At 31.6% G+C, this 9,764-nt stretch overlaps 1 protein-coding gene across 1 annotated transcript; it reads right to left on the bottom strand.

Annotated features, from left to right (window-relative positions):
• Positions 1 to 1,395: 1,395 nt before the first annotated feature.
• On the bottom strand, positions 1,396 to 8,756 carry LOC140448689 (uncharacterized). The gene is made up of 2 exons (XM_072541797.1): positions 8,541 to 8,756; positions 1,396 to 8,505 (listed from the first exon to the last, which is right to left on the bottom strand). The coding sequence occupies exon 2, from the start codon at positions 6,210 to 6,212 to the stop codon at positions 4,758 to 4,760; it is 1,455 nt and encodes a 484-aa protein (XP_072397898.1). The 5' UTR covers positions 6,213 to 8,505; positions 8,541 to 8,756; the 3' UTR covers positions 1,396 to 4,757.
• Positions 8,757 to 9,764: the final 1,008 nt, after the last annotated feature.

Raw genomic sequence — 9,764 nt, 5'->3', positions numbered from 1 at the left:
GGTTCCAGAATGTCAATATTGACCTAATAACGCTTACAATTCTATGTTTTTTGCATATTTCGATAACATTTTCCATCACGTGTTCTATAGTATTTCCTCCATCTGAATTCTTATTTATTTCATTACAATTCAAGTTATTATTATTGTAGTGTCATCTATTTTGAGTACTCTGTCATTTAATTTTTCTTAAATTTACGCCTAGAACATTATACTGAATACCTTTATTTTTCTTTACTCTTGGATAATAATAATACTGTTTTTATATTGGGCAATACTCCATTTTGGAAGGTGGTAACTCCTAAGAGCAATTTATTTAATTCTTCATTACCTGAAAAACGGTATGAATTGAACCCTAAATATAGGCAACAGTTGTTACAGTTGCTGAATATATCTGAACGTTCAGGTAAGTCACGTGATTTATACCAGATTTTTGACTCAAAATATTTTCTTTCGTTTCATTCATGAGTTTACTTACTGTCATAGTTCCCACTTTTATTATATTTTTAGTTGTATCAGTTTTTTACTAAAAGCTTTCGTATCTCTACCAGCTTGAAATTTATATCAATGGATTCTGCTCAGTTGTACTTTATCGAAAATTGAAAAACAATGTGACCAATTTTTGTATGAAAGGAATTTTCTGTATTGGCTTTTAGTATTCTGATATCATTGCATGATTTTTTTTATCTAAAGTTCGGTTTTCTTTCTTCTCATTCACGCTACCCTTTTTGTTTAGATTCAGTGTTTTTTAGGAAAGGTTTCTAGGTTTTTATTAAGATTCTTTTAAAACGTATTATAAGCTTTATTAATAAAGCGAATGGATAGATTTTGGTACACAAAACATTGTGCAAAAGCTTCTTGTAAATCGTTAGCTTACCTAGTTACTTTCAATAAATGCCTCGCATTTTGTATTGTTTTAAAGATACCTAGTTGATTAAAATTATACAAAAATGTCAAAACAATATTCCTCATTTTTGCCCCGAATCTTCCAATATGAAAAAATAGATGAATCAATCGAAACAAGCCTGCGATGAAAGTTTTTTAAGCTAGACAAAGAGCCTGTCATATGTCATATTTTTGACAGGTGTTATATATACATATCTCCTGACAGGTGACAGATTTCTTATCTAGAAGCCAGAATAAATAGGTACCCTTTTGTGTAAATACTAAAACACACAACAGGATTAAATTTCTAGTAATTTTGGCTAGAAATAGAAGAGCAATTTGAGAAAAAGGATTTTATTAACTTGAATGAACTAAAAAAGTTTTTTAGAAGTCAAAAGAACAAAATAAAAACATTACATACCTACCTTCTCCTTTTTAAATTCCCTACATTGCAATATACCATTTTTATTGCCTTTTGGATATCGTTGGGAAGGAAAAAAAACAACATTTTCAAGTAAATATAATTTATTGTAATGTACAATTCAACATATAAAGAAAAAATACTATAATGTTATGTAAAAAACGTTTATAAATAATTTTGTTTTAATAAAATTGAAGATTGCATAAATAATGAGGATCTTTGACTTAAACTTAGCATTCGACCGGGTAAAAATACCAGTTTTTACCCGGAAAAATCTTCCAAAACAACCACAAATATATACACGAATTTATTGATAGGTACAACACCTGATGCTATTATATTTCTGATGACGTCATCATTGAAGTTCTATTTAAGACTGACAGATGACAAATGACACGAACCATGGATTTTGAGTTCCATTATTTACTTTTGATGTTTATCAATAAATGTTTTCGATTGTCAGCTATGAGAAGCTTTTTATAAGTTGTGTTTTTAAAAAATTGTCTCTTACTGCTATCATTTCAAGGATTGACATTTGTCAAAACAACTATGTAAATATTTACACGATTTCTTAATAGTTTTTCAATCGTTTCACTTCTCTGTGTGTATTTATTGGGTTAATTGCAATATCAGGATCATATCTAAAATAAATTCTGACAGAAACAACTTCTTATCATGATTCACTTTTACCAATATCGAAGGAGGCAAGTATTATAGCTGATATAATCTCCGTTTTTATGTTAATGGAAAATAAAGTACAACATTGCGTGCATATCACTCGGCTATTAAGACAAATATACATATCGAATCGAAATAAAATGTATAAAACATACAAAAACGGCACCTAAATATTATAATAATAGAGAATATTCAATCAACTCACTAAAGTGTTTGATATTACGAGGAATCTCAAAAGTATCTAATTTGAACTAAAGATGCCCATTATTGGTTGATAGATGCTACGGACCAAAATGTCAAGTTTCTAAAACTGAAACTTAAGATGGCTAGATTGTTTAATCCCTGATTGACAGCTGTCAATAGTAAATTTCGCCAGCCACAGCCATTTTGCTATAAAGATATTTTTGATGATGTTTCACAACAAAAAAGTATAATTTTTGCACTGAAATATTATGAAGATAAACAATACTCCATAATTTTACTATTTATTCAGCTTTTGGCTGATATAGAGTGTGAAAAATCTTATAACCAGCTAATGTGACCGGTAGATGGCACATATTGTTTGACAGACCAAAATATTGAACTGTCAACTTCATAAAACTAAAATTTGAGGTCGCTCTGTTGTTTAATATTTATTTAACAGCTGTCAATAGTGAATTCCATCCGTATCAGCGATTCTCATACCTACACAGCTTTGATAACGGTTGGAGAGAATTTTTGGTAAGGTTTTCGCAGCAAAAAAGCATAATTTTTGCATCTGCATCTATCAATATAAATTTAGTTCATACATGAAACGATACAATAGTCAAAACCATGAAGAAAAAGGCTAAAATCGGCCCCACAGACGACGCAGACCGTTAATGATGAATCTGAAGAAAAAATTGCCACTATATCTGAAGAATTTCAAAGTGGTTGGAACAAAAACGGCGTTCAAAAGAGTCAGAATTTCAGTAACAACTCAATTTTTGTTAAGAATTTTCAATTGAGTTTCTGTTAAGTCTATAATACATAAAATAATTGCTAAATTACTCCACAAAATATATACTAGTTGAAGACATCTTGTTTCCTTATAAATATTGTAACAATATCAATTTTATATCTCGTTTAACCTTAAAAAACAACTAAATATCACAGATCCTACTAGTTATGCAACCCTCAACACTCTCGGTAATACCAATCACATAAAAAATGAGCAATATTCATCGAATACGAAATCAATTGCGCTTGTATTTGTTTAATATCTACATTTGTTCTGTTTTCCGTCTACAATATGTTCGTCATAAATAATTTGTGCACTAAATAACGCTCAAGCTGATAAAAATCCATTTTAAAAATTACAAAAATTCCCTACACTGGAAGCCCAAATCGTGGTTACGGCGTGAAAAACTCTATTTTAGGCTCTGTATGTTAATTTCCGAAGCCTCACAGCTCCGAAACGTGATTTATTTTGCGAAATCTTGAAAATTAGTACGAAAGTATGCATATATGGGAACAAAATCGGTTTGCAGTGCCTATTCAATACCGCAGGTAGGCACCCAACATTACGTAAGTAACATCATAAGTGTCGGTGGCTAATTTTTAAAATAAAACAAATACTTCCGAATCAACATACGAGAATATACGAATTTGAGGAACTTTTATGAATGAATTGAGTCGTGGAATACAAAATTTTGAAAGGAACTGTTGTCTGCTTGGTGATCCATCATCCCAATGACATACAGCTGCCCAAATGTCGTTAATGCATTTTTAAGATTAGTAAATACACAGGAAATCTTTATTATTCAAACTAGGGATTCTAAAAAAGCGTTTGACACCGAAGGTATATAAAAAAACTCCGATATATGCATACTTTGTGCACGCAGTGGTGTCGAATCATAAAAACGTCACAGTGCTGCGTATAGTGCCAGTTATTTATCATTTTCGAAAGGCACAATCCTATCATTTAAATATTTATTAATAATTTTTATCAGTTCTATCGAGATATGCTTCTACTGATATTTTTAATTCTTAAAACTCGCTAAGAAACGTTTTTTCTTCGTTACAACTTCTCCAAACAATTGACAACAACAGGGAGATCAAGAAAAAACCGTGATCGAACGATGCTGCCGTACAGGATGGACATTTATGTATGATAAAACGTTTTCGGTTCATTTTTAACTGTTTATGGTAGCAAACTGGCGATTTTTTATTTCAGCTGCCACTGATTGATATTCTATTACTTTTAACTCTCAATTGGATGTAGATATAGAACAGGGAACCAAGCACCATCAAGTAACAGCTGAGAAAATCAACAAAATTGTTTGTCATCAGTTAGAATCGATTATTTTGAACAACGGTTATTTTAAGATATTGTAGGTCACGTCCAATATTAGTATAGATAATTTATACTTCTGTTGTCTGAAAGTTGTTTAAAAAATATCATTCATAAAATAAATATGCTACTTGGTTCCTTTTTAAAAAATTAAATTTCAATATTTTTATACAATTTTAAAAAGAACCAGTCACTTGGTTCCATGTATAAATAGGAATATTTTTTTTATAAAGAAACACAAAATATTTTTATTGATAAAGTAACAACGAGTGGGTTTCAGGAAACACAAGAAAATGTCAAGTCACCAAATAAAACACGTTTATTTTCCAACAAAGTAATGTGGTTCCTTGTACAAAAACGTAAAAACAATATTTAATGCTACAAACAGGTATCAATAAAGGTAAAAGAAAAGAAAAAAATGGTAATTAGTATTTTTGATAGAACTTTTTAACAAAATCTGCTTCATTATTCACTTTCAGTTTCAAACTCAAAATCAACGTCACCATCATAACCATCTACATCATCTATAATAGCGTCATTAGCAAGCAATGATGTAAAAAAGTTTTGCTCGTTTTCAGGAATCAAATGCATAATAGATTTAATATCATTTAACTTGGGCGTAGACATAGGTTTTCCAGTCGGCCATGATAGCTCCAAGTCAGTTGTTAATGACAGCTGTGGTTTACCTTTAACTTTTGGTTTTAAATCAACTTCCGTAAACTGTTCATCATCATTATGTGAGAATTTAAAAAATAAACTAAATGGACGTTCCTTCTCGATTTTAATTTTTCGAACCAACAACCAGTTTACTTTTTGTCCTATAATATCGGTTTTTCTGTTGACAATCATTTTTTCTAGAGTACTTGAACTTAAGAAGTCATTGGTAGTCATGGTGTTCACTGTTATTGCATTTTTTTTCCTGCAGCTTCTCATGACATTTGCATAATCTTCTGGCCCATACAATCTTTGCTGAAATTTTATGGCTTTTTCTATATCGCTAAAATCAGCGTCATTGGGCAAAAAACTGTGGCCCGATTCCAAAAAATTTATTGTTATCTTGTTTAATGTACGGTGATTATGTAAGGCATGCTTCAGTAACAAACATATTTTAATGTTGCGGTTTTGGCCGCCGCATGAATCGCACCAAAAACGAATTTCTTTGATCTCGGGGCCTAGATAGAGATCTATAAACTTTTTTAAACAAGATCCAACCTCCTGCGATCCTCGTCCAGCGACACCTTCTGGCCAAATAAAACAGTGGACTTTGTTGGTGGTGGCTGTATGTATCCCGAGGTTGTACAACCAAATCTGTCGCTTGTAGAAAATAATGTTGGTTGGAATTTTTGGCATTGGTAACGTTTTCTCAAGATCAAATGTTATAGTTTCCACAAGTTGATTAGATTTTGCTTCATTAAAATCTTCTTTCATTTGCTTTCTAGCTTTTTCGGCTGCTTCCAAGTGTTCATAATGTTGTTGGTTAAAATTTTCTACATCACTAACGATATTTGAAGCCGCTGATTTTGCAGAAAAAGTATCACATTTATTACATGTATCCTTTTTTAAAGGTTTACGTGTAATGTTAAACTCTGTGTAGAAAATACGCCTATAATATGAGAAGCTTACAGGACTATTGTTTTCTGATTTATATAAGTTATACATTTTTTCAAGTGTCATATCAGTAGGTAAATATTCTCTATCTGTTTGAGTTCGTCGGTAATGAGATTTATACCTTGGAATTTTGTTAATATGTGCCTTAACCTCTTCCTTTTTCATTTCAGACAACCTTTTATGATGTTGATGCTTACCGCGGTTATCTTTTAAGTCTAATACTCTTGATTTTTTAAGTGCTGTATTTACGCGTTTCGTGGATATTCCTAGGGTTTTTACAAACATATCGCGGCACACCGTAAACCTATTCATCGTGTATGTTCTTGAATGCAATCTTAAATGACTACCTTGAATATGATTTCTTCGTCTTTTAACTGAATTTTCTTGAACCAAGGCGGTAATAAATGATGTTTGAAGATCATAACTACCAACATTCCAGTATTTCTCAAAAATTTCTCTGCGGATGTCACTATTAATTTTTGTGTAACATTTTTCTTTACAGTTACATTTATAGTCAATAAACTGTTTAGAATCTATGTGTAATCCTCTTTTAGAAATATATGGTTTATTGGTGTTTTTTAAAGTTTTCCGAATTGCTTCTGTTTGTCCAATGTACTTCCGTTTTCTTCCTTTTCTTGGTCTTCCTTTCCTATGCTCTTCTTGGTTTACTTGTTGAGGATCATTTTCGTTGTTAGAATAGTGTCCCGTATTGGCACTGCTGTCTGACGAATCATCGGTACTTTCTGGATATGGGGCTTCATCATTTTGAAAATCAGGATCTGCAATATTGTCGTCAAAGTCACTCTCCTCAGATAAATCGGTGTTCCGGCCTTCCACAGTTGTATTATGTGCTGTACTAGCTGCACTATTGTCCTCACTTGCACCATGTTGCTTACCATTTGGATAACTATCTTTGTCGTTATCTAAGCTATTATTATCCTGAAACAAAGTTATAATAGATAAGTGAGGTATTTACACAGTAACCAGTATTTTTTTCAAACTGACTGTAAAAAAATGGTATCTATCTAAATATATTTTGATTTATTACAAAACACCAAAGTAATTATGTCTGACTACCAAATTTGTGTGCATCGAAAAGATGATTAGGAATATTATCGAGCAAATCCTACTTCAAAAAACATCTTAGCAAAATACGAAAACATCTAGGTACCTATGTGCACATCACGTCAGATTCCTTAAATATCACATTTCTGAACAAAGAACCAATAAGAAGAGAATCCATATTATTCCTACTAGACATTTTAGAACATGGAACCAAACAACAATAAAAAGTACCAAACCCCCATATTTCACTTAACTTCATTATTGAAAAAGGAACCACGTAACATATTTGAGGTTATAAAATCCATATAAATAGTAATCTTACCTGCTGTTTATTATGTGCATTGGATGGTTCTGGCAATACTTCAGAGGCTTTTAAAAGATTTAATATTTGTTTTCCACGCGACATTCTTATAACCTTTCAGACTATTTCGAAATCACTAAAACGTGGTCCAAAAACTGTGGATCTTTGTTCTAAAATTATTATTTCGCGAAACTGTACAAGAACATGGACCTTTTGTCAATAGATGGCGCTAGGGGTATTATTTAAGATTTATATTCTGGAGCTGGGTGCAGGAGTATTTTGTAAATCTATTTAACGACAGAACTGAATATTTCAAAATTTGGCGGTTGGTTCCCTGTTCTATATCTACATCCAATTGTTGATACTCTTGAAGGATTACCAGTTTAATTTTTATTAATATGTTGAAATTTATTAATTTTGTGAACGAAATCTCAGTTTTTTCACTTTACATTCCGTTTAAATCTCTATTTTCACCAAACAGTCCTTGTATTCGCTCAAATCTTAATACAATTCAGCAAATACAACCATAAATTTAATAAATTGTAGTCTTAACCTCAAAATCTATGATAAATTTTAGGTTATGTATCGCTATTTAAGTCAGTCCATCCTCTACGGCAGTTTAAACAAGTGATAAACACTGCAAATTGCATGTGCTAGGTGAAATATCATCAAAATTTCAAATATTTTAAAAATTAACACGCTTGGCACATTATAAAGAGTCAAATAATGCGATTTAGCATTCTTAAACTCTTTATATCGGCCAATGTTATACATCAAACCTCAAAATAACCGTTTGGAAATAAAACTACGCATTTCCAAGTCGTTGTTATTAAAATAATGCACTAAAAATATGGCAAGAGTTCCTAAATAAATACCATAGAAATACTCGCATGAGCAAAAAATTGACTAGTGTCTTAATTATTCCGTAAAAATTAAAATAAATTAAGTATACGTACTAAAACCGGGACTTCCCCCGGTTCTGAACCTCTATGTGGCTTAAAACTAGGTAAAATACTGAAAAAATCGAAACTCTATATAAATAATAAATATCTAAGGCTTGTACTAGAGGTACAAGGTGGTTTTCCAGGCTTATTGGTGCTGTCCGAGAATTTAATACACTTAAAGTACCAATTTGTAGGTTTTTTCATTATTAAGACTCCAAACTTGAGGATAATATAGCAAAAAAGAAGCAGAAATAGTGAGATTTTGTGAGACCAGCAGATGTAAAGGTGTAAAAATCTTGAGAATTTCAAATAACAGTACGTAAAACAAACTAATATTGCATTGCAAGATACCATACGCATGATACCAATGTTTAAGAAAGGAGATAAAGAAGACCCCAACAATTATAGAGGTATAAATCAACTGAACACCGCACTTAAGCTTACCACAAAAGTCCTAGCCAACAAAATCAATAAACTAACAACTTTATCAGATGAACAACAAGGATTCAGATCCGGAAGATCCCGCATTGCTTTAGAACAATGCTAACTCTTGAATATGACTCCACAGCGGTAATGGAATGCTCAATAACGAAAATTTATGTAGTTGATTCAAGGATTTGGATAAGAAGATGTTTTTTAATCTAAAACCTACGACTAGGTACGCTAACAAAAAAAAAAGAAGTAGAAACGATCGTTTCTAACACCTAAAACCTTTTGTACAAAGCGTAAGAGTCAAATCATAAAAAAAAATAGAAACATACTATACTATTTCTGCTAATATGTACTGTGGAGTCACTCAGAACAAGTTTAAGGTTAGAAGATGGCGCTGGAGAGGTAGTCGAATGCTCTACGCGACTCAAATCGATGTTGTTAGTAACAGGATGAGAGTAATAAGAAAAAAATATAAATTTACACGTGCAGAATTAGTACTAAATTCTACTGCCAAGGTATGAACTCTGGCAACATGGCAAACGTGACGAGCAACGATATTTTATTTGCGTTTACCATGAGTCGTCTCACCAATAAGATGGAAAACCAAAATGTACTATAATAAAATACTTTGTATATGCGGAACGTTCTCATAAATACTAAATATATCAATGTGGGACTGGTTTAGCTTTAATTTTTATGAAAAACGTCCAACACGCCTAGCTATTGTTACGCACAAGGCCTAAAATTACGAATAGGAACAAACAATCTCTTATTATGCATTATTATCACTGTAAAAAAACTTTTTTTTACTTACACGAGACTGAACTTTAAAATTCTTCGTTCGAGATGCAATCTCGTCAATCTTTGTTATTATAACACAAATAATATCATTTGTTTTCTTGATAAAAGAAAAATACAGTATCAAATTTGATCTTTTTGACGGATACATGGGACTTTGGTCAGGAAGATCAAGAAATACAACAATTTTTATACGTTTTATAGGAACTTCTTTGTTTTAGCTGCCTTTATCGTGGTTTTTGTTGCTCTCCTACAGCTTAAAATACGTTTTTATATATCATTCTTCCTTCCAACGACGTTTTTATAGTCTGTGATCTTTTACGT

Source organism: Diabrotica undecimpunctata, chromosome 8, assembly GCF_040954645.1.
Source record: "Diabrotica undecimpunctata isolate CICGRU chromosome 8, icDiaUnde3, whole genome shotgun sequence".
In the NCBI taxonomy this organism is placed as follows: domain Eukaryota; kingdom Metazoa; phylum Arthropoda; class Insecta; order Coleoptera; family Chrysomelidae; genus Diabrotica; species Diabrotica undecimpunctata.
This window is presented reverse-complemented; position numbering and strand designations above follow the sequence as displayed.